At 34.7% G+C, this 24,975-nt stretch overlaps 1 protein-coding gene across 4 annotated transcripts in view; it reads right to left on the reverse strand.

Annotated features, from left to right (window-relative positions):
• ARAP2 (ArfGAP with RhoGAP domain, ankyrin repeat and PH domain 2) overlaps positions 1 to 24,975 on the reverse strand; it is a 128,042-nt gene that overhangs the window by 46,651 nt on the left and 56,416 nt on the right. For all 4 annotated transcript variants that reach the window (XR_014692625.1, XR_014692626.1, XM_084518018.1 and 1 more), the window contains exons 10-19: positions 23,890 to 24,005; positions 22,492 to 22,691; positions 21,566 to 21,651; positions 20,716 to 20,898; positions 18,459 to 18,633; positions 16,736 to 16,870; positions 12,431 to 12,575; positions 10,004 to 10,106; positions 9,141 to 9,339; positions 7,070 to 7,133 (exon numbers count right to left, since the gene is read on the reverse strand). Coding sequence is in view for 2 of the 4 variants with exons in the window: in XM_084518018.1 (XP_084374144.1) it covers positions 7,070 to 7,133; positions 9,141 to 9,339; positions 10,004 to 10,106; positions 12,431 to 12,575; positions 16,736 to 16,870; positions 18,459 to 18,633; positions 20,716 to 20,898; positions 21,566 to 21,651; positions 22,492 to 22,691; positions 23,890 to 24,005 (1,406 nt within the window). In the remaining 2 variants the exon portion in view is untranslated. The remainder of the gene's footprint in view (positions 1 to 7,069; positions 7,134 to 9,140; positions 9,340 to 10,003; positions 10,107 to 12,430; positions 12,576 to 16,735; positions 16,871 to 18,458; positions 18,634 to 20,715; positions 20,899 to 21,565; positions 21,652 to 22,491; positions 22,692 to 23,889; positions 24,006 to 24,975) is intronic.

Here is a 24,975-nt window from a genome sequence, read left to right on the forward strand (position 1 = left end):
GTTAAAATCTTACAATCTTACAATCTAAGCAATCTTACCAGTGGACCAGTAAAGAAATGCGTGGGAAACATTTTCCTCATGGACATTTTTTTTTCTAATTAGGAAAAGTTAGAATGTTCTCCCAAATTTCAGTGAAACTACTTTCCTCAAAATGTAAACAAATATTCTTTTTAATTATCTGGGGAAAAAGAACTTTATATAGTAGTGAAAGAATTGCTTTTTTTTTTTTTTCCCCCATTTTTGATTTGTGTCTTTATTTTGCTTTTTCAACCATTTCCATTTTAGCATTCTTATCTTGACAGAAAACAAGGATGCAGTCAGTGCAACAAAAACAGACCCAAGATCTGAAGTGTCTCAGGATACACCATTCAGCAGCACAGTAAGGCACACTGAAACACTTCAACTTCCTGAAGTCCCTTTTTAAAAAGTTTCTACTTTATGACTTGGAAAGTCATATTAATTACATATGCCTAGCTAATAAAAACTTTCAGCCTCTGTTTTCCATTAAAAGAAATCCGTAGTCCGCGTAAAGCTCACAAACTTGTACAACAAAATGAGTACGCCTAACTTCCAAACATTTTCTGAAGACCTGTTGGAATGGATCCGAGAGTGATTCTCAAGCAATGGCTTCCAGAAAACATCATCCTGACATGCTGCGGTATTGCCATAGCCATACAAAATCATAGAATCATAGAATATCCTGAGTTGGAAGGGACCCTTAAGGATCATCAAGTCCAACTCTTGACACCGCACAGGTCTACCCAAAAGTTCAGACCATGTGACTAAGTGCACAGTCCAATCTCTTCTTAAATTCAGACAGGCTCGGTGCAGTGACCACTTCCCTGGGGAGCCTGTTCCAGTGTGCAACCACCCTCTCTGTGAAGAACCCCCTCCTGACGTCCAGCCTAAATTTCCCCTGCCTCAGCTTAACCCCGTTCCCGCGGGTCCTGTCACTAGTGTTAATGGAGAAAAGGTCTCCTGCCTCTCGACACCCCCTTACGAGGAAGTTGTAGACTGTGATGAGGTCTCCCCTCAGCCTCCTCTTCTCCAGGCTGAACAGGCCCAGTGACCTCAGCCGTTCTTCGTACGTCTTCCCCTCCAGGCCTTTCACCATCTTCGTAGCCCTCCTCTGGACACTTTCCAACAGTTTCATGTCCTTTTTATACTGTGGTGCCCAGAACTGCACACAGTACTCGAGGTGAGGCCGCACCAGCGCAGAGTAGAGCGGGACAATCACCTCCCTTGACCTACTAGCGATGCCGTGCTTGATGCACCCCAGGACACGGTTGGCCCTCCTGGCTGCCAGGGCACACTGCTGGCTCATATTCAACTTGCTGTCTACCACGACCCCCAGATCCCTCTCTTCTAGGCTGCTCTCCAGCGTCTCATCGCCCAGTCTGTACATGCAGCCAGGGTTTCCCCGTCCCAGGTGCAGGACCCGGCACTTGCTCTTATTGAACTTCATGCGGTTGGTGATCGCCCAGCTCTCCAACCTGTCCAGATCCCTCTGTAAGGCCTTTACGCCCTCATTTGAGTCCACAACTCCTCCAAGAAGAGTTGTAAAAAAAGAAGAAATGTAACACTTTGAGTGGAAACAGTCTGTCAATTAATGTATTCCTTCAGTTCAATTACTCACAGATCAAAGATTAAGACTGAATTAGAAAAGACTTATGTTGTTTCTCAACACAAGGCATGCACACATTATGTGTACTACTGTCTTTTTCCCCTACAGACAGCTGTATTCACTTTACAGCATTATGCAAAAGAAGAAATGGAAGCCTGAGTAATTTTATTTTATATTTTAATCTAAAGAGTTATGATATGTACAGGAAGTAGTGAAAATATTATCATTTCTAAATAAAAGAGGAAATTCAAGCCATGTATCCATGAATGAGTAGTGTGGTAAACTTCAAAGCTATTCTTAGCGTATCTAGCTTTTTTTTCTTCACAACAATATTAAAGTCTCAATCATGTGCTTGTCAATTAACTGTAATGATATACAAATTACCTAAACTACGTCAAAAAGAACATCTTGAATTCTACAGATCTTCCCATCTACTCAATAAATCTGGAAAAAAAAAAAAAAAGCAAAAAACACAACACAAACTACTATCACTACTATAAGAATTACCCAGAGATGATGCCATCATTGTTTTCTAAAATTTGAAAAGGTGTCAAGTTAAACTCATAGAGGATGAAGTTTCTTAGTAATTATCAAAGAAAAGGGGACATCCTTTTAAATAGTGGTCCTATAGCACCACCATATTTATGAAAGAGTAGTTGCTCTTTAAAAAAAAAAAAAAAAAAAGAAAAAAAAGAAAATAAACATGAAAGATCTTGCTGGTATTGTAGAATGTGGGTTGTTCAAAGAAGGCAACTACTTATTGTCCAAGAGTTAACTATTGCTGCCAAGTCAAAAAAAATTTCCAGAGCAGTCAATCATGAGAGTCAGGTAAGTCAGGGAGCAATTCAGCATTTACAACACCATGAAAGAGAAGAAGGGAGAATGGGAAATAAAATTGATGCCAGACCCAGTTCAGAATTCAAAGTATTCAAAGTATTGTCAAACTGCTTAGAAACCTCACATCAAACTGCAGCGTTTTTGGCAGAAAGAAAATATACCTGGGATACATTTAAATCACAAGAACTTGTAACAATGTACAAACAAGTACTTTAAGTATTCCTTTGAATTTTAACACTTTCAGCCAAACTTAACAACACTTAGAGGGCATTTATTGATCCCCATGAAACTGGAAGGTGGCATAAAAAGGAAAGGGCAAGTAGTTACTAGCAGAAAAATGAAAATCCCCTCAAAGCACAGTGGAAGTCTTCTACAAAACTTCATAAAGTAAGACAGCTTTGTAGAGTTTGCTTCTGCTGTTCATGCCAATGCCATCATCTCTGTCCACAAAAAAAAATCTGTGGAAGTAGTAAAAATGAATACATAGATTTCTCACTGAGCAAACTGCAATTATTAATATACCGTTATTTATATACAGTTATATTTTATATAAGGTTCCAGACTAAGCATATATACACAGTGCACTGATGCCCCATGTACCATGATTGATCAGGTTAATGTAAGAATACTTCCAAGCTTACAGAAGTAATCATGTTTAAAATATTTTTTTACTGCAAAGATCTTAAAAAGATTACTTACAAAGATCTACTACAACCCATGCAGACTAACAACTACTTTGTTCAGAAATTCTAACCTAGAATGCATTCCTGAAATATCAACCAAACGCTTTATGCATGTACTACTTCCTCCAGTTAAAAGAAAAAAAAGAATACACTTCATAAAAACATTAGCAATGATGGTTACATATGAACAATGGCAGTGTTTGTTTGCCCTCTTAAGTGTGAAGCACACACCAATCCACACTTGAGAAATTGATAATTCAATTACGTAAGCAAACAAACAAGAAATCCCAGCAATACAGATTTCACAAATCTCAGTGAATTGAGGGAACTAAATTGGCACAAATGGTTGCAGGAGTCAAAGACCAGCTACTCTCAACATAAAAGCAGCTACTGTTATCTTTTCAACTTTATCATGGACTTCCATCACTTTTTCCTGCACTGGTAACAAGACAGAAAAAAAAATACATGAGCACACTTCATCCACAACAGTGCAAAGGTTGCTGGCTGATCTTCAGGCACATCTTAATTGGCATATCCTGCAAAGTCCACTGGTGTTTGCTATGTCAGTATTCTTTGTTGCAGAGCTCTGCATTGGGAAAGCAGTGATATTATGTGATTCCAGGTAGAATTGCAGGGAGAAAGGCTGAGAAACAGATAGCACAGCCCAGGGCCCTCAGGCAACTTTGAAGTACATCTGAATCATTTGCATATTTCAAGCAAATCTACATGTACTAAAATGGTATGCACTGCAATCAAATTATATAAGAATAATCAAGTTGCAACTAAACCATGGCAGTTTCAATAATAATTAGAGATATATAGCAATTGCCAGCAAATATTTCTTTAAAGGATATTAAGGGCCTTATATCCAGGACATATTACTAAAAGCACAAGTCATGTAACTCATCTGAGTCTTATGTTTAGATTATTTCTGGGTTCTAGAATTTTGTGCTCATAATTGCATTTTATTCTTATTGCTATAGTCAAAGGGTTAACAAGAAAATCTAATTATGGAACCATCAACATAAATTATGCCAGTTTGAAGGGAAGATTCATTACGTACAGAAAGCTAACTATAAGAGAATTGTAATAGGAATAAAAAAAAACCACCATTGCATGGATCAGATTATGATCTGAAAACACTCACACCTAAGTGAGCTTAAGAAATCACAGGAAAAAATATAAAGCATCTGTCTGCACAACTGTTTTTCCTTGAGGTATGGCACTGGAGAATTAGCAGTAAGTTACATATACTAAATATATATTTTAAAATGACTGTATACAGTTATTTTCAGTGTAAGATCAAGTCAGTCTCACCTAACGCCTAGAAAGATCGTGGAGCAGAGCCTCCTGGAAACTATACTACGGCACATGGAAAATAAGGAGGTGATTGGTGACAGCCAACATGACTTAACTAACGGCAGACAGTGAACCTGACAAATCTGGTGGCCTTCTGCTGTGGTGGAGTTACAGCACTAGTGGATAGGGGAAGAGCAACTGACATCATCTACACCTTGCAGTCCCAAATCAATAGTAAAATCTGCCTACAAGTAGTTATGGATCAAATCAACATATGTACCCCATAATTTTAACAAAAGCATAACTGTACTGCTAAGTATTTTATTTTATTTAAGTTTTATTTATTAGATTTATGATACTACAGTTATTTCAGCAGTAAGACTTGGAAACTGGTTCTGTAACCAATTATTTTGGTATGCAATCACTCCTAAATGAGAAGTCTGTTACAAGTTATCCTTTTGCCTACAGTAACCAACAGAAAATGGTCAAATAAAAAGGTGAACGATACACAATGCATGATCTCTAATTAATCAACCCAATGACTGATCCTTGGAAAAAAAATGCATGAGGATTTGTAATAAATGGGAAGTTAAACAGTGAAATCAGTAACAAAAGCAACAGAAGAACAGTATGAGCTTCAGTATGAAAATTCTCAAAGGACTTTCATAATTTCTTCTAATAAAATGCAGCAATATATGCTAAGACATAAACTTTTACTTCTGTAAGCAAGAGAAGTTGTGTATTTTTTTCCCTCTATTTTCTAACTCTTCTTAATTCTGGAAAAAAAACTTATTTTGTTTTTATATTCATTCTTGACATAACGATTTTTGAGATTGTCATTTATCCTAGGTTTAAGAGACTAACAAATCAATGTGAGAATTGTCAATAGCTCAGTATACAGATTTATCACTTAAAAGAAACTATCTATGCCAAACTTGGCATTAGAGGATCACTGATATAAAATAACAGACAAAACCAGAAAAACCTAGGAACTACGATTTATTTAGATGACATTGACTTCTCAGAGATATTAACTAATTTACCTAGGGTTTGAAGTGGTACAAGGATTGCTGATTTTCTTTTTATATTAAAAAATGAATCTGAAGATAAAGGTGATTTGATACTTAGTCACATCCCACCCACATCCATTAAATTTCTCATCACTAGAGGATGCAATATCATGCAACTGTGATGAACACGTGGATACTTTTGGAACAATATCCTAAATAAGAATTAGTATATCAAAGCTCATATACCATATGGCTTTTAATGGTTAAGATAACATGAACGTTACCCATTTATATTTTTAGGGAAGATTTCAGTGAAGAAAAACTCAACATATTCATAGTCACCATAAATCAGTCAGTGCCCTTGTTGAAATTATTTTCAAATATCTTCAATTTCCATTAGAAGAGTTCAGGGAAAACCTATCCTCACTTGACAGAAATATTACAATGAAAGAAATAATAAAACCGCTCCTGGAGCTTGAAGTTTTGCTCAGCACTAATATCTGTGAAATCAGGTACATGGTTTGTATTCATCTGTTGGACTGAACCTTGAGAGTAGGACACCTCAGGTTCCCTAGTTGGCTTGTGTAGCTCAATGCTGAATCTTTCAAAGCACTTCTTAGAGAGAAAAGATGAATCAACTAGGAAAAAGTGTTTGTTTCTGATTTATTTACTGAATTCTGAAACTTAAACAGTATCTTAGAAGGAATTAAAATTCAGAACACACAATTTACAATGAGTTTCTCCAACAAGTTTCTCTCATTCTAAATAGATGTCAAAGGCATCTGATTTTCATGTTTCCTCAACAGAGAGGCAAGCAATCTTCCTTTAATAACCTATTATCAACTGTTCAAAAGACTGTGTAAACAATGCACCATTTCCTACACAAATGCTTGCAATACATCTTTGAAATAAGAACATCTAGTACAAAATAAGAATTATTTTCAATAACTTCCAGCTTTAAATTAGTATCCGTATATGATGGGTTCGTATGATACTTCATATATGAAGTGAAATACTGCACTTCACTTCAAGTTTCAGCATCCTATATCACAATATTTGATAGAGTTATCTCAGCAGAATACTAAGACCTACTTGGAGGCAGACAGATCATATTTACCTCTCAAGTATGTTTTTTCTGGCTAACATGCTGCTAGGTGAGATCACACATTACAATAAGACTAACCAGGGGACTCACACATATTTCTTGATTCTGACCTGCACAGATTTAAGCATGAGAGCACAAAAAAAAAAAAAAAAAAAAAAGTAGTGATAAATTCTCCAAAGAGTTACCCTCTTCTTTACAAATGCTCCAGAGTACCCCTTTTTACATGGTAAAAAAAGTTAGGTCCTTTTGAAGACACCATTATTGGCAAACTAATGTGAATGGGAATAATTTTCTCAGTAGGAAAACTGCATTTAATTAAGCAGTATTTGTTAGCACTTCCTGACATGGGCATAAAACTTAATTAATACACAAAGCCTTTCCCTAATTTAAAAAGTCTTTAAATTTACTCTCTCTAGCAACTGCAAGAGAAAAAGCTCCACGACTGATCCGCAAGAATTTTAAGACATCAATATAAAAGTAGATCAAAGCTTTATTCAGATGGGAAGCTTACCTTCCTTTTTCAACAAGGAGAAGAACATCTATTTTTTCTCCATTTTGCATCACACTACTGATTGCTGAAAACAAAGCACACACACATTCAGATGATATACAAATGTATACACAGACACATTTTCAAAATGATCTTCAGTGACAAAAGGAGCATCAAATTCTTAAATATTTCAAATATAGAATGCTGCTTGATAATAGGAGCAATATTCCACAAAAGACCGTAATACCATCAAATTTACAGGAAAAAGCAATGCAGAAAATGATAAGGGTTAAAGAAGTACTTTTTAATGTGAATACATACTTGTACTAAAATTAAAACTCGTTAAAGATGAGTTTTATAGGACACGATTCAAAAGTAAAAGGGATTTTTGAATCCTTTGATTTGCATACTACTAGCTGCAAGTATTTACAGTAATGTATCTTAGAGAAAATTCAAGTACACTGTGGAGATCACTGCCACCCTTTTTCACATCATTTTATGCTATTTCTACTAAAATAAATAAATAAAAACCACTTCTGTGCTCTGTAAAACACCTAAGTTATACATAATAGAGACAATGTATCTGGGTAGTTTTCCATAACAGTTCTTGTGAAACTATATCACAATGCACTATACTAAAGAAGGTAAATTAAGTCAAAACTTTGAAAAGGCTCAAAAATCCTTTCAATGTTTAGATTTTACAGATCATCCACATTTTATCTCAACTAGTCCTGAGACAGTAAAGTCCTAAACATCAGTGAAGTTCAACAAACATTCTGGTGTATGTCACATGATTTTATCACACTCCTGTCCTTATTTACATTTAATAAGTCACATATCGAGAAGATAAATGACTATTTCCACTGACAATTTATTATTTTGCATGTTTCAGTTACACAAAACAGCCTTCTTAACAGCAGAGAAGATTTATTTTGGGGAAAACAGAAATCAGAGAAAATCAGAGAAAAGAGTATCAGTATATAATTTTTCCAAGAATAATAACTGTTATACTACTATTGCCTAATAGTAAAAACACAAGCAAAAAGGATCTTCTACCCAAAGCTAAGTATTTGTGCTGTTTCTATATTTGAGATACAAGCAGATTTGGTTGCTCATATGATTTTAAGGGTAAGACCAAAAGTAATAACTGAAATAATTCTCTTACTGCCTTTTAATTCTGAATCGAGATTTTAAAGAACATTCGCTAGTTGAAAAAGGCAGCTAAAAGAGTATTCCTGATTAAAGATCACCATGTAGTTAATCGAATGTAGTTAGCAAAAATAAGGTGGCAGTAAATAAACAGTAGAAGTCCAATGGTATTTAGGCAAGTTCCTTCAAAAGTCCACAATTTGACAGTATTTGCAAAGAGCATCATCAAGAAAAACCTAAATTAGCTTCCTTGTCTATGTTAGTTTAATATAAAACACTAGTTTATTTTCCTTTCTCACAGAACACAGGAAACAATGTTCCCTTGTTTTTTCCTTAAAAGGAACTAAGGCAGATACATACACAAAGAGGATTCAAAACAATTACAGATATTGATATAAAAATAGTCATAGGAGACCATTTGTATAAATATAATCTTTTCTATGTCATGATATTGAACAAAGAATATTTTTAGTCTCTAAAAAAAAAGGAAAAGTCTATTAGTCTGAAATAGTGCACCAAGAGAATTATATTTTTCCAGTGTATTTGAGTATTTTAAAACTAGGCCTGTCAATCATCTCAAGAAGATGTTCTGCAGTTAGCAAGTCTGCAGTGTCAAAAATATGAGACAATCCCAAAAGGTCATACGTTATTATTCCACTCTGTACTGCTGTAAGAAAGATACTGCTGCAACTGGAACAAAAACTGTCTTCATTCATTATGAACCCATGAACATCTCCAGCATATGCCACTAAGTAGGGGAAAAAATAAAAAATAAAAATCCAAGACCAAACTTCACCAACACCGTATTTAGATGAGAGTTGCATCTGACTCATGCAAAGGATTGTTTGTTGAGCTCCCTAATGTTCATGATTTTAAAATGTAACAGAAATGTCTTTAACAGTAGAACATTTCCTGAATTCTAAATTTTAACCAAAATTCTTACTTAGTTCTTGCAGCCTCCTTAGATATATGGAATCTTCTTGAGCATTCTCCATTTCAAGACAAAAGTAAAGGCTTGACTTCTCTATAGCAAACCAGCCTTTTCTCCACTGATCCAGGCTATGGCAATCCTTGTAGTACAGTTGGCCAATCAGGTCACAGTCTCTCTCTAGTAAGCATTCAGCCACAGGGGGAACAAAATGCTACCAAACAAAACAGGGTGAGTCAGATGTAGAAAAAAACCCTCTTCCCCCCCCCCCCGCCAAAAAAAAAAAAAAAAAAAAAAAAGACACTGCAAACCTATAAGCTTGAAAGATGAAAGCTGCATTAAAGAAATAAGACTGTTGGGTTTATCATTCATAAAACTATACATACATTAACTTTAAACTATAAAAACAGATATAGCACATTTTTTCCATTCACACTCCACAATCCAAATATTTTTGCTTTTTAAACTACATTTAAGTAGTAATGTGACTGTTAACATTTGGCACTGTATCAAATACATTTATGAAATACTGCTTTATGAGTTGCGTTTCAGCAAACAAAAGAATAGAATGGCAAGCACAAACAACTTAACTGAAATAAATTCATATGGTTCATACCACACCAGTGCACCTTTAAGATATTCTTAAAGTCAGCATTAAAATGTTTCAATTTCTTTTCCATTTTACTGTATTATCTTGTTTCAAACATTAAATCACAGAAGTTACTTCTTCCTGCTGCACTAGAAACCACCACACACAAGACAGACCAGTGTTCATCAAGAACGGCTTCTCAGAGGACTTTAAGCTAACAATGAAACTTTATTCTTTGTGCAAAGGCTCCTGGCCTTCCTGGCCTGGAAAAGATAATTATCAGTATTACCTTAGCTATCGCCCAAGTCCATTTTCTTTGCGAATATGCAGTTTCAGCTCCAAACAGAAAAACACGTTCTGACATTAAATAGATTTCAAAGGTAAAGACGTCCCTGAAGCAAGCAGAAGGAAAAAGGCAGCTGTATTTAGTCTTCATAACAGTAGACACACACAAGTTCAATTTCTCCCTAGTTCCTATTACATTGGTTCATACATATGGAATGGAATCAATTTCTCCTCTGATCTTACATGTACAACCCAGCTAATAACAGAATATTTTATAACACAACATGATCTAGAGTGCTTCTCAGGTCAAAAAAATATTTAGAGGCTACTGAATAACAATCTTTTTCAGTAGCTCTAAAATTAACAAAAATGCTTAAATATAGTCATTAAAAAACAGGGAATTTTTTTTTGCTTTTTAAATTCCATGTGATCTCAGCAAGTATATTGTCATGATGTATTCAAAATTATTTGTGCGCATTTAATATAAGTAGATCAATAAACTGAACATGAAGTTGCAAATAAGTTATCACAGAATCATACAAAATGTTGGTTGAAAGGGTCTACTAGATGCCATTTGGTCTAATCTCCTGCTACAAGCAGGACTATCACTAACCATAAATCAGACCAGCAATGGTTTCATCTAGCGAAGTCTTGAAAAAATTCAGGGATGGAGACTTTCCTGTTTCTCTTGACCACCACCCTTCTAATGAAGAGGCTTTTCCTATCACCCTGCCTGAACCTCCTGGGATGTAGCTGCTGCCAGTCATTGTACCACCTGCCACCACCAAGAAGAGTTTGGTTCTGTCATGTTTATGACTACTGTTTGAAGCTGCTGTAACTCTCAATAAAAATTAAAAACAAGCAAAGAAAAAAAAGCAATCACTATTTAAAATGGTTGGATCTTGCTTTTCCATTTTTAACTGCCAAATAGTAAGTATAGTTAAAAGAAGAGAAAGAAAACCATTTGAAACTGTGGTGGAATTTGGAAAGTCGTTGGACTCAGTTTTTAACATGTAAGTTACGGTTATGGTGCTAAATTTTTTAGCATGATTTCCTTTGTGACCTTTCCCCCTAAAAACCAAACAAATGGAGCACGCTTTTCCCTTTCAATACTGGAGATTGAGGTTTGTCTGAGTCTGGAGAACTGACCATAGATCAATTCTTCCATTTGCAATGATGCTTTGTAAATGATATGTAAGTACTTGACTCTGACTAGTAAAATAGTCATTTTAAGGACAGAACGTATACAAAATACCTCAGGTAACAAAATAACTTTGAGTAGTTTCAAGAGAAGCTTCCCTGTCTCAGATAAAGCACATTAGGAGATTAGTCATTCCCTAAAAATGAAGTATTTTGCCAACAAGTTTTTTTTTTTATTTAGGCATTACCCTGAAGTGGAACCATTTGCACATATAGCAAGAAATACATTAGATCACATTATGGAAAAATAAAGTAGCATGTCCCCCCTCCACCCCACTCCCCCCCAGATACCACAAAGCTATGCTACAACAGAGTACTGATGACTACTTCCATTGCAATTCGTAGCATGTTGAGGCATAATCATTTTTCAGGATCTTTCCCCTATGCACACACTATCTCTGTAGTAGCTAAGGTCCTTCCTTCCCATTATCATTTCTAGAAACTTTCTGTATAGATTGCTTTTGTTGCAGACACTTCTGCTGTATAGTTCCAAACACTGCTGTATCATACAATAGAGTGATCTTGTTATTTTACACACACACACAAATTTAAGAAGTATTATGGCATTTACGACAGATCCTAAGTACAAATTAAAGCATTAGCTTCAACAAACATGTTGCCTTGATCAATCATGATCATTGATCACAACTCTGAATCTGTGTGATGTTTTTAAATGTACAAATGGAATGTGCAAGAGTTGTAAAAGAAAAACAAGACCATCAAAAAAGTTATCTTCAAAGGAACTTCACGTTCAACAGTTAAATTGCTGCCCTCAACTACAGAACAACAAATGGGTTTACAAGGCTGATAGATCTGTGACTAAAACTGAAAGAATTGTGGAGAACTGCAGCATTATCAGAAAGAAACAAAGCAAAAGTTTTGGCTTGAGGCATAGGTCAATCCCAGAAAGAAAAATGAGCACTAATTGTTCAATTTATCATCGTGTAACCTTTTAAGCACTGAGAATATGCATTACAGTTTTAATAAGAAAGAGACATATCTAATTTATGTTGCCCTTTTAAATTACCCTAACATTTTCATTACATCACTATAAAAAATAAACAAATACTACTTAGCACTTATTTCTTGAAGTCAATATAACTTCAAGCTTCCTTTTATTTTTTCTCTCTAAACTGCACGTTCAAAATTCAAGAACAAAGTGAAAAGCACGGAAAACAGCATCTTTGAAATACCTATGTTTATTTACTGAATTATTAATTTTGGAACCTACCCTCTATTTAAAAAGAAGTCTGACTTGTGCACTACAAGACAGATAACTTCGCTGATGTCAAGCATACCATTAGGAGTTGTCGTTTTATCATTTTCATAGTAGCTCAGAAAGCCACTTTCCAAAGTGCACCATCTTTTGTTGCAATCTGTGAATAAAGAAATAATAAAAAAAGTCAGTTGGTTTAATAAAAAAAAAAAATTGCCTCTTTCTGTAGAATTTGCCTCAAAATATATATAGCTGTATTACAACAGGAGTACATCTATGATGATATCTCAGTCCCACGAACTTCAGTGGGCCAGGATTTCAAATTCTGTGTTGATACTATTTAGCCTATAGGAATTCTAGCATATGGTAGTTTAAGTTATATATTTTAAGTTATATTTAAGTTATATATTTTGAAATACTATACTATAAAATTTCAAGTGTCATACACGTTAAAACTTACATCCATTGCACACTACAAGGATAACAAAAGAAACCACTATCAGAAGTTATGTTACTTAACGTTGTTAAAATACTTCAGAAAATACACTACCAAGATAGAGTAAGATATCAAATTGAAGAACAGACAATCCTTTCAAGGTACTTCAGCAGCTGAGCTCAATTCTCTCCTACTGCAGGTCCAAGAGTCGCACAGTAGTGACATTGTACAGAACGTATGCCTAGATACTAGGCTAAATAAGAGGAAACACAATAGACAGGTAGTAGCTACAACTAAAGCAGGATGGCACATTCACATAAGAATGAGTTGGAAATCTCTGCTGTTGCTATTCTCACGTGTAACTGGCAAGAGTAAATTCATTTAAGCAAGACGGCAGTTCGCGGAATGCTAATGCTCATACGAATGTTCAACACGTAACAACACAGATGCTGAGCAATGGTTAAATTACCTACTTAAGAATTTTATCTTCACATAACTTTGAACTAGGTATATTAGAGGATCCAGAAATTGCCACTTATACTTTTCTTAAAAAAATTACACAAGGTGTATCTTAAAAAGAAATCTGCAGAACAACTTAAAAGCCTTATTCAGCATATTTGAGTCTAAGTGTTTACTACCTCTTGTGAACCTGAACTATGAATACAGCATATGAAATAGAATATTAATGTCTGTTTTCTACTCTGTATATTAATTCATTCAAGGTAACATCTAGTTCTTAGAATATAACTTGAGGTGCATCTATTCTCAACACTAAAGAAGCAGGACCTAAGCAAAAATACCGTTAATTTCCACAGTAATAAGACCTCTGAAGAGGTACACATATTCCAGTAACCTATTTGTGCTAATTTGGTAAAATAGAAAAGAAAAAAATCATGAATAAATAAATAAAAAACTACAGTTCTAATTAACCAATACTTACTTGATATGTTGTCTGATATTTCATCCAATTAGTTCATCTGTTATTCACTGAGTCATACATGTTTTGGGCACTATTTTCTTAGTATTTATTGAATATCATTCTTTCTACCTATATTGTAAATACACACTTTAAATACTGAAGTGTACATAAGTTTGAGTATTTGAAGATGTATAGGTTTACAGGAGCTGAGCACAAAACTGGGTTTGATTGTTCAGGATTTTTTGACCCCCTAGCCTTCCATCATTCCCTTCGCTAAAGTGTGCCCATTCTACAAAATAGCTCATTGCCTCAATATTGAAGGAACTGTTCAACTCTCAAGGATAATTTTGGAACACTATGGTTTTTAAACAGGGCTCTGTACAAACTTTTACATTAAAAACAGAAAGAGAAAAATTGAACTCGGGCCAAATCACTAACCTTTATTATTATTATTATTATTATTTTTTGATATATTGCTTTGGAATAGCAACAATGTTTGAGCTCTCTTCCTGCTGATCATCAACAGCTGTTAACTAACAGTAACTTTCCCCAGAAGTTATGCACCCCTGCTGAAACTACGGATGGCACTCCAACAAGGATACAAAAAGTTGGTTTACTCTCTCCTGCACTGAAACCCACATAGTAAAAAACTATACTGTGTTTCCAGATGCTGTACCTGGCTTTTATAAAACCTGGATTCAATTCACAGCACTGAGTGATTTCTTTGGTTTCCTTTTGCAATTGGAGCTCAGCCCACAAAGGAATACCAGTTTTCTCTGACTGCAAACAGAGCACTTAAATATTCAGCCCTTGGCAAGGCTGACAAGTGCCTCAGAAGAAATTTTTAACACCAAGGAAGAATTTAAACAGTAGCTTAGTAGTTAGAGGGATGAATTGGATTCTGGCTCAAAGCTCTTTTCATAAATGTTCATAAAAAATAAAAATCAGTATAAGAAAAATCCAATATAATTGGGGGCAGGACCCAAAATTTTGACAAGTGCTCCAATCCCCTGTTAGGTACCAGTGCTCCCTCTCTGGTTCAATGAGAACTCAGCAGCAAGTCCCAACTACTTCACCCAAAGGGCTCCTTTCTTTCTTCTAGCACTGAAGAGGTAGATCGCTTTGTTTCAGGTAATGTGACCTTCTTACTTGAATCTTTACAGGCCAAGAAGGGAACTGAAACTGTATCTCCCACACATATACATGTGTGGGAACCATTAAATTATTTGATGAAGATAGTTTTTCTTTCTTACTGTTTATTTCATACATAAAAATGGTATTACATTATTAAATAATATATTTTGTATACACATACATGATACAATCAATTCCCAACTATCTGCAATGTGTGTATCCCCATATTATTTCATGTTAGTGAGATTATAAGGTAGAAAACAGTTCTTGATATAGGAAAAAATATAGGAAGAAAAAAGTTTACGTATTTTAAATTGTAATAAAAAACCTTTTGTTTTTTACTTCTTACACATGGCACACTAGACACAGTCCTCAGGTAAGAACAGATTCTAATTCAAAATTGCATTTATTTATTATTATTATTATATATTTTTTTTTAACTATACTAAAAGGATATCATTATTACATTTTCCTCCCTGATCTGTCTACTAAAACTGCAAATGGTGTAATGATGTAAATGATGTAAACACATCTTCCTATACACCTGTAAAGCTGTACGCCCACCACATCTTCCAAAAAAGCACGGCAGAAGGCATTCTGTGAGCATTTAAAGTTAACTCTTCAATCTATATCTACTTACAAATTTAAACTGCATTTCTAATAAAATAGAATTAGAAGACGTTAGATGAGACAACAGCAGTATTACCTTGTATCTGCTCTCTACTTCCCTCAGCAGGGTCTTGAGTTTTTATAAATACATTTAAAAATGATTATATATGTGTGTGTGTGTGCATGCATATGTATATGTATAAATACATTATATATATATATCCACAGCACAGAATACAAGGCCTGCACTTATAACAAGAGGTTTGTGGTTATTCCTGTCTTTCCCGAGTAAGCTCAGAACAGTTTCAGAACAATCGACAAAGAAGTCCTGTCCAGCCGCAGTCCAGGGCTCTGCCCAGGTCTTTGTTAACAGCTGCATCATTGCTGGGAAATGCTTACAATTCAGAATTAGTTCTGATGATCACTCAATGTTTTTGACTATTAGGATCCACAATAACACAGATACCTTAGAAGTGCAATAAATGGGAGTTATGTGCATGCTTCGATCTCCATTAAGGATCTTAAAAACATACCACCAGAATATAAACATCATCATACAAAATAAACATTTGTCAATGACACAGGATGCTGTATCAAGATATTCTTAGCTATCAATTTAACTACAAACCAGCTCATATTTTAAAAATCTACCTTGTTTGTTTAGATAGAAGAAAATACAGGAACAGAGAAAAAAATAAATTTATCTGACAACCTCTCAAAAATCCTAGTAGAATGACTGCTGATGATTTCTACTGTGATAATACAAACGTTTTTACCATGCAATGCTTAATTTGTTGTAAAATTATTAGACGTGTCCATTTTAAATACATTTGCAAGCTTGAGCAATATCTCAGGCATTATCAATTTGGACTGTGAGAAGTCAGTGTTAAAATGGTTTCAGAAAGATAATGATTTCAAATGGAAGCTACGTTTGGCAGCTAGCAGCATCTGCCTAATTATAATTAGAATGAGAAATATTTGTATATGTTTTTATTTATCATTTTTGTTAACTGAATAATAAGTAGTTTAATTTCCTTCTTCTGTCAACCACTGAATAAAGAGATCAAGACAATCGGGATTTTCTTCATCTGAAAGAGGTCTACAGAATCAAATGAGACAATTTATCTTTTAAAAAGTAATGTAAGAAGTTAAAAAGAACCAAATTCATCCATACCATACATATTCATGTATTATTCAAATGTATGAAGTAAAACTGAAATACCTTCTTTTAATTTCTTCTCTGTAAGAAGCTTGGTAGTATTAGAAGAAACTTTGTATAAAAATTCACAAAGAAAGGTGGAATGTGAAGAATCTTCAGAGAAGCCACTTTCAAGACAGATATCATAGCTTGGGAAATCTATTAAAAGACAAAGTAGTAAGTAACATACAAAACTTCCTCTACTATAGGGTATAACTGCTTCTCCGCATACTTCTTACTGCATCTGCAGTATTTACAGATACATAGCTGCTCTCTAAAACCTTTCCTATAGCACAGATACATATTATTGATCTATTTTTATAATTATTGTTACATGTTCACCAAAACCTGCTGTTTTACATTGGTTACTACATTGCCATTTTCTACCACTGCTTGCCAATGTAACCTAAATGTGGTTTTCTAGTGTGCTATGTTTTTATTTTCATGCCTTATTGCAATATACTTAAACAGAAGGGAAGTGTTTATCTTTAGGTCTTATCTAGAAGTTTACCACAAACTCTGGCAGCAGAAGGATTTCAGAGGATCACTGTGAACCTGCCATGACCCCCTATTTTCTCTGAAAAGAAGGAACAAACACCAGCTCCAACACACAGCAGTGCTGCGTTGGCTGGAAAGCTGCAAGTGGAAAAGACAGAGCCAAGACAAGCAAACTTCCTTCTACAGCCTTAGGACTATTTCACAGCATAACTAGCAAAATAAACCAAACAACACAAACCATAAAACCACCACAGCTGCTTGTCTGCACAGTGATTGAGCTCAACATCCCAGGATCTGATGCCTGTCACTTGTGACAAAGAAGTGCTTAGGCAAAACTTAAGGCACTGCATTTGCTCTGGGAAACTATATCATTCCAGAGTTTCCGATTAAAAAAAAAATAAATTGTGTTCAGTCTATCAAGCGTTACTTTGCTGAGTTGCATGAGCATGTCCACAATGCTGGCTGGATTAGCATTACTAATTTCTTCCAGTGTAAATCTGTGTGTGAAGTTTCATCATTACCAGACTGCTTCAGATGCCAGAGAGCCCTTTTTTCCTTTTTAAGAAGGAAAAGTTCAGGTACATCCATACTCTATAATTTTCTAATTGCGTATATTTTATATACGTATATATTTTTCTTATTATAATTATTTGTGTGTGTATGCATATATATATATTATTGTTATTTATTTATTTTTTTTTAAGGAATAGCCTTCTGTTTTCAAGCGCCTGGAAACACTGATAAATTGAAACCAGGCCTGTTGACTTTCAGGGCCAAAGTCTATGATGCACAGTGGTGATCTGAAAAAGGGTAGTATGCTGGGATTGGTTGGAGAGCTTTATTTTAGGAGGAGAACTTGTGACAACAGATATAGGTACCTATAGGTACCTATAGTACTAGATAGGTACTATTTTATACAGTCAAGGTAGATATCAATTTAAATAATTTGTAATCAAAAAGCAAAGCCCCTGAGAAATACTTTAGATATATGATTAACTGTATGTACCCATTTTTCTGGTAAAAGCCTGACAGTAGAGGCAAAGCAGATGATGCTTTTCTTCTGTGTTACAAAACAACGTTATGAGTCATCATAGGCTTTTTAATTATTTTTTGAAGAAATAAACTTCAAGTCCAAGTAAAATGCAAGTAACTTGCACAACTACACATAGTGTCTGACAAAATACAGCTGATGCCTTCCATTTCACTCAATATGAAATTAGAAGATCAAAATAAAGCAGGTATATCCTACCTGAAAACTTATTATGGTATAGGAATTCCATTTGCAGTCTTTGTCCAGCTTTCTTGGCTAGTAAGTATGGAGTACTGTAAACAGGATCGCCAGTAGCGCACATCACATCAGCCCCACTGAACAGCAGCATCAGAGTTTCTAGAACATCTTGTTTAACTACAGCAGCACACAGCGCCTTATGAAGAGGGAAAATAAGAAGTCTGTTTAAATTAGAAAGTTATTGGTAGCAAGTCCTTGTAAATGCAAATCCTTTCACCTCTTATATAGTTCCCCTACATTTTCAAAGGCCATAACCACTGGGAAGCTGCAGGAATCATGAATTATGGTCTGAAACTATGAAGAAGGAGCAACAAGGAAAAAAAAGTCACCAACCCAAACCCTGCAAGATTTTGCTGCCACACATTTTGTATCTGCATGTTAACATTAATTAAAGCAATAAGCTGTCCTGCAATTGGGTATCTACATGAAAAATCCCTCCTTCATTTCTCTTCACACAGCACACTACTGAAGAAAAAAAATAATTATTCCAGACCTCAGAAGTTCAACCAAAGAAACAAGATTTAATCCTTTAACTCTTATTAGGAAACAGCCTGGAATTCATAGATAGTTTTTCAAAGTCATGTTCACAGCCAGTGAGGCAACTATTGTTTAGGGTACCTTTATACTTAATAACCTTCCTTGAAATTTAAAGATCTCAACGCATTCTAGAAATTCAGGTCCCTTTCATCTTCCTATGCATGAAGACAAATGTAAATACTTTTATTCCAAAATGTGGTTCCAAAACCTTAAAATTAGAAGTACCTATGTAATTTCAGCAATCTGTTTGATAATTTTACATTTAGTTAATGGATCAGCTTTTCTGAAATAATAAATACAGAGGTTGCTCAACACAAGAGAAGTACTTCTCTAAAATTCAGCTGCTCTAATAAACACACGTGCATCCAGTAGGCAAAAACCGGTAAGGCAGATAGTTCAGTAGAAGTTTTATAATTACTTGGCAATGACCACTTATTACATGGTAATATCATGTCTCTATAGAGAATTTGATCATTACATCTGATGTTATTTCCCAGTAGTTAAATCATTAATTGACAGACACCTCTGTACCAGAAGAGTTCAGAAAAATCAAGCTTGTAAACCACAAAGGACTATTGCATTTCCTGTAGTCAGCAGTTATAGTATAAAATTAATTGTTAACAATAAAATTAAAACACTTAAATATCTTTTTTTTCTTTTATTTTGCAAAGAGCCATAAAGCCTAAAAATGTGTCCTGATCCCAACAGAATCAGAAAGTCATATTGGAATGTAGAAAACCCAAATTTGAAGTATAAAGATGGTTAGAACTATTTTAAAAGAGACAGTATTTTTAAACGCCTTTGTTTTTACTTCTCATGTGTATAACTCACATGCAACCTCTAACATGTGAAGAACACTTCAATTTTTTTTTTTGGAAAATAACCACTGAACTACTTCAAAGCACAATAACTTAAATGTTACCACCCCACCACAGTCTTTGCATATCCTTTGAGATAATTTCACTAATATGCAATTGAATAGACTAGTTTTATAAAGTATATGCACTTAAACCCCTCTATATTCAAAAACCCTAAAAAGTCACGACTCTGAAATCAGCAGACAGCATAAGTCAGTCAAACAGATATCAAAGCTATGCAGAATTTGATAATTATAATTAGCAATTATAATTAGCATTTTCTACTTTATAACTGTAGACAATTTGTTTCTGTTATTTGTGCAAAAGGAAACATTAGAACTCAGTTTTCATCATTTCGTTTATTCTAGCTTGTTTCATTTCCAGTTAACTACAAGCTATTATGAAAGTGTGCATTAGCTACTTTCCACTGCTGATAATGTAATCACCTATCATGGAACAATCACTCTGGAATGTTCGATGTTAGACATGTATCCAAAACATACCGAGAAGGAATATAAAAAAGACAAATGAGAATTTTCGTCTATGGAGTGTGCATTTGAAAACAAAGATCTGTATTTATTGATAGCTCTGGAGTATTTATTATAGGCACCATATAGGTGCCATAACCTTCCACAAACAAATTAGAAAATCTAGAACTAAGAAATCATGGATTGACTCCTGCAAAGGCTTCATTCAGAGCTGTGAAACCCACCACTCAGGATTTTCAGTTTGTTTCTCACCAGTTTAACGAGATGACCAAAATGCACACAAATACAATTCAATACAAAAGTTATGGCAAGGGCTTACCCATTCTATAGTATTACCTTATTCAATTGTTCCTTGGTTTTGTAGGGAAAAGGTGTTTTTCTGAATTTTCCCTCTTTGTATTTTTGTGTAATGAACGCAATCCTTTTTTCTGCTGGGGCATCCATTTGCAGTTCTTCATCTGGAGGAAGATTTCCTGCCCAAAAACTGTTTGCCCTCTTATTTCCAATGATGATAAAGAGCTGGATGAAGTGCAAGAGAAAACAAACAAAATATCACGAAGGATATCAAGCTAACCCCTAAATCTTTTTCAGTTGCTAAATGTGGAGAAAAAAAAGTTTTACAAAGAGATAATTGCCTGCAGGAAACCTTACTCAGTCAATATTATTCATTTATAGATGACCACAGTTAAAGCCTGTGGTCATGATTTTCAGCAATAGCTACTAAGCTTTACGAAGCTAACCAGCTACAAGATTTCAAATAAACACAAAAAAATAGCAGTAGGATGTTAGAGAATACTAGCATTTCTTTTAAAGAAAACAGTGACGACTCAACCTTCCCCTTCAGCACCACTTTTAAACACCCCAAGCACCTAACCTGGTAGTGAGGAGTTTGTTTCCCTTCCTTTCCCTTCAATGAATACTGCCCATCATGACTGCTGTCCAGAAGCATTTCCATTTTTTTCCCCAAAACACAGGTGCTTGGAGAAATGCTTGGTACACATGGCTCTCAAAACCAATGCATATTTTGAATGACACAAAAGTGCAGTTACCTCCCAGAAACCTTAAGGTTTACTCTAACAGCAGCATATTTTTTTAGTAGCTATATGTTAAGACTTCTCATAAGGAAAGAACTCTTATTCATGAAGCACCTTTCAAGATGGAACAGAGTTGCAATATCTCAACATACCTCAATAAGTTCATTGCTCCAAATGCTGGCATCCATTTTTAGACTCCGGACTTTTGAGTCTCTTGGTCCTAAAGATCTGTGCTGTCCTAGAAATCCAAGAGTATTTTTACTTAACTAGCTTCACTAAAGCACTTAAACTGAGTTTCTCTTCTGCTGAGCTAACAAAAATACTTAATGAAGACAAATTTATTCTAATTATTTTTTTAAAAAAGACTAATATGTACTAGGCTTGACATTTAAATATAAAAGCACAAAAAGAAAACAACCAAAAAAAACAAGCAAAAAAGTGAGAAAGAAGGAAGGGAGGTGGATTGTACTTGGCACAGAAATCTAGTCCTTTTTAGGTTATAGCGTTGTAGTGAAAATTGTACTATTTAATAGTAAATAATAAGCAAAGGCTCCGATGTAGAATGCTTTCAGAAGGCTTTTTCATAAGGGTTTGTTCTGAAAGCAAAACCTAGAGAGTTATAAACTAGCTCCCTGCATCCTGCATTTTTGCATGTATTTAAATATAAAACATGACAGAATTGTTTTTCTTTTAATATCTGAAAACGCTATCATGTATTGTCAGTAAAATATGGCCTGGGGTATTTAATACCTCTAATTTATACATTGCCAATTGTTATCCTTTAGAATGCAGCCTCGCAAAAGCCAGCCATTTCCCAAGAAGCGTTAGTATGTCTTGATTTCCATTAATAGTGAAGGATTATTCATCTGAGGGAAACCAATCACCATACAGGCTTGTCATTTATGCAAGGAAGTGCTTTAGAATACTCGGTATTAAAGAAGTTACATTCATTCATTGTTTGTCAAAACTTTCACAAGGATAGCACTTTAAAAATAAAAAAAGCCAGTTCAAGGACATACGCAGATATGCAAATATGACATTTTGTAGAACCCACACAGCCTCTCATTAATTACTCTACCTGCGCACTTCTTACAAATGACAACACAGAGATTGATGGATGCCCAGTCAGGATTGGGAGCTTTACAGTCAGCACAGCTCCTGTTGGATTCATTGAACCAAATCTTCTCAGCTACTTCATAATCAGAGAGAGTTTCTGCTATCGATTGCTGCAGCGCTTCAATCCAGTCTTGTTTCTCTCTTTCCGACTCGGCTGTAAAGCTGAAACAATTGACTTTTCTGCATTATTGATCTTTATTTTGAAGCCCAATTAAACAGAATCTGTAGTCTCTCTTATTTCTTACATTTATACCCAAAATCACTGTCAAAGAAATCTCCCACCACACACAGACACAAATTCTAAGATGGAAAATATTTTTTTGCCAGTGAAAACTCCGTCAGTCTGAAATCAGTTTTCAACAAAACCACTGCCAGTGAGAGCTATAAAGCTTTTGTAACATTTTAGTTATGTTCCTGAGTTACTTTCAATGCATTTCTTTATTTTTATGTTAACACATACCAAAGGTAAAGCCTGATTTTTTATTTATTTTTTTAATAAACATCATAGAATTATTTAAGGAAATGTGATGATTTACTAAGGAGTACAAGTAGACTTGCTACCTGTAACAGACAAAAATTGCTTTTTATCTAAATTGTTTTTTTTTTTTTTTTAATATAAATAATAAACAAGCACCAACATAGTGATGGCTTTGAGAAAGTCAAAAACAACTAGCCATAGACTACCAATACATACATCTACCAACTAGCCATAGACTCAAATCACTGACAGAGACAAATTTATTTACTGGCTACTCTAGGCCACAGAGTATACAAGCAAATAGTTTGCTTTTCAGTCATTTAGTAAGTCAAGGAGAACAAAGTGACTTCTCCTGCATTACTGAGATTTCATTATAGAAACACTTCCATGTTCAAGAAAAGATTTTTACTAGCATATAGCTTTATTTTATTTTCTTAAATCATTACAAGTCACAGCATCAGCCAAACTTTCTACTGATTTCAACTGAGGATTTTTACAAGGGATGGCACATAATCAATTTTCTTTTAGAATAAAATGCTTAATATTAAATGAATGCTGCATGATATCACTTCAGCAGTTTACTATTAAGATGAAGCAAAGTTTTCAAAATTTGGTTTTCTTCTGCCCTTGCAGAGAATGAACAAAGACGGTTACATAAAATATGAATTTGTGGGAACAGGATGCCTAGTTAGAGAGATAATAGATGAAGCACACAGCTAAACAAAGGAAAAAAATCCTTTTGTTGTTTAAAAAATGCTGAGCATTCTTAAGAAGCGTTACCTTTTCACCCAAACTAGGTTAAATCACTGCTGTAGGAAGCAAGTATTTCTTCAGTGTATTAGTTATTTGTATACTCTGTACTGTAAATATTAAAGTTCTCACCTGAAGCTTTTATAGGGAGTAATTATTTCAAAAGATTGTTTTGCAGTCCGATCCACTTGTTTTACATTTGCCACATTCATAGGGATTAAAGTGATACCAAATCCTGTCTTGAAATCCTAAGGAAAAGACAATAAAAGTTCAGAGAGTTATAATTCAATAATCAAGCATGTACAGCACAATTCAATCAGCAAAATCCAAGATCTGTAATACACATTTTGGCTACAACATGCAAGCTCTTTCTAATTCATTAAGGGATAAATAAACCTATACTAAAATATGTCCAAACACTACCCTTCTAATTGCTAGAATGATCTTACTTGATTGCTGGTGAGAGAAGAAACTATTAATAAAGGAAAAATGTTAAATAACAGATTGCACTAAAACGCAGAACCAAAACAGAAGTATCTAGCTTCTATCATACTGTAGTAACTAAATAATGTTTATCCATCTAAATCCTTCTCACTGACAGCAGTTTTGACTGCTTTTAGATAAACTAGTTAAAGAAAACATATAAAATTCCTTCTTAAAACATTTGGTTGTTTGTGCTTCTGATGTATTACATGAACTAATCTTCTCAAACGTGTCTTAGAAAAAGTCCTATAAAACAACTAAAATAGGGAGTTATTTGTGGTTCAGCTATTAGAGATAAATATTTTTTTGTCTTAAACCAAGAAAAAGCCTTTTTCCTCCCATGAAACACCATACTTAATATAAATCAATCGTACATTAACACAGTTGGGAAATTTTCACTGACCCCTTGGAAACCTGTCTCAAATGGACACATTTTGGAACCACGGAGAGAGACACGTTTCTGACGTCTTCTGACCACCACTGGTGCTTCCTTCAGACTCTAATTTACATATTTATCTAACAGTAGTCACCTACACAAATTTAATTCATGTTTGACAGGACAAGAAGCAATGGGCACAAACACAACCCACAGGAGGTTGTGTTTGAACATCAGGAAGCACTTCTTGTGTGGATGATGGAATGCTGGCACAGGTAGCCCACAGAGGTCAAGGGATCTCCCTCCCTGGAGATCTTCAAAGGCTGCCTGAACATGGCCCTAGAAAAACGCAAAGGGCT

This window comes from Aythya ferina (assembly GCF_964211825.1).
Source record: "Aythya ferina genome assembly, chromosome: 4".
NCBI lineage: Eukaryota > Metazoa > Chordata > Aves > Anseriformes > Anatidae > Aythya > Aythya ferina.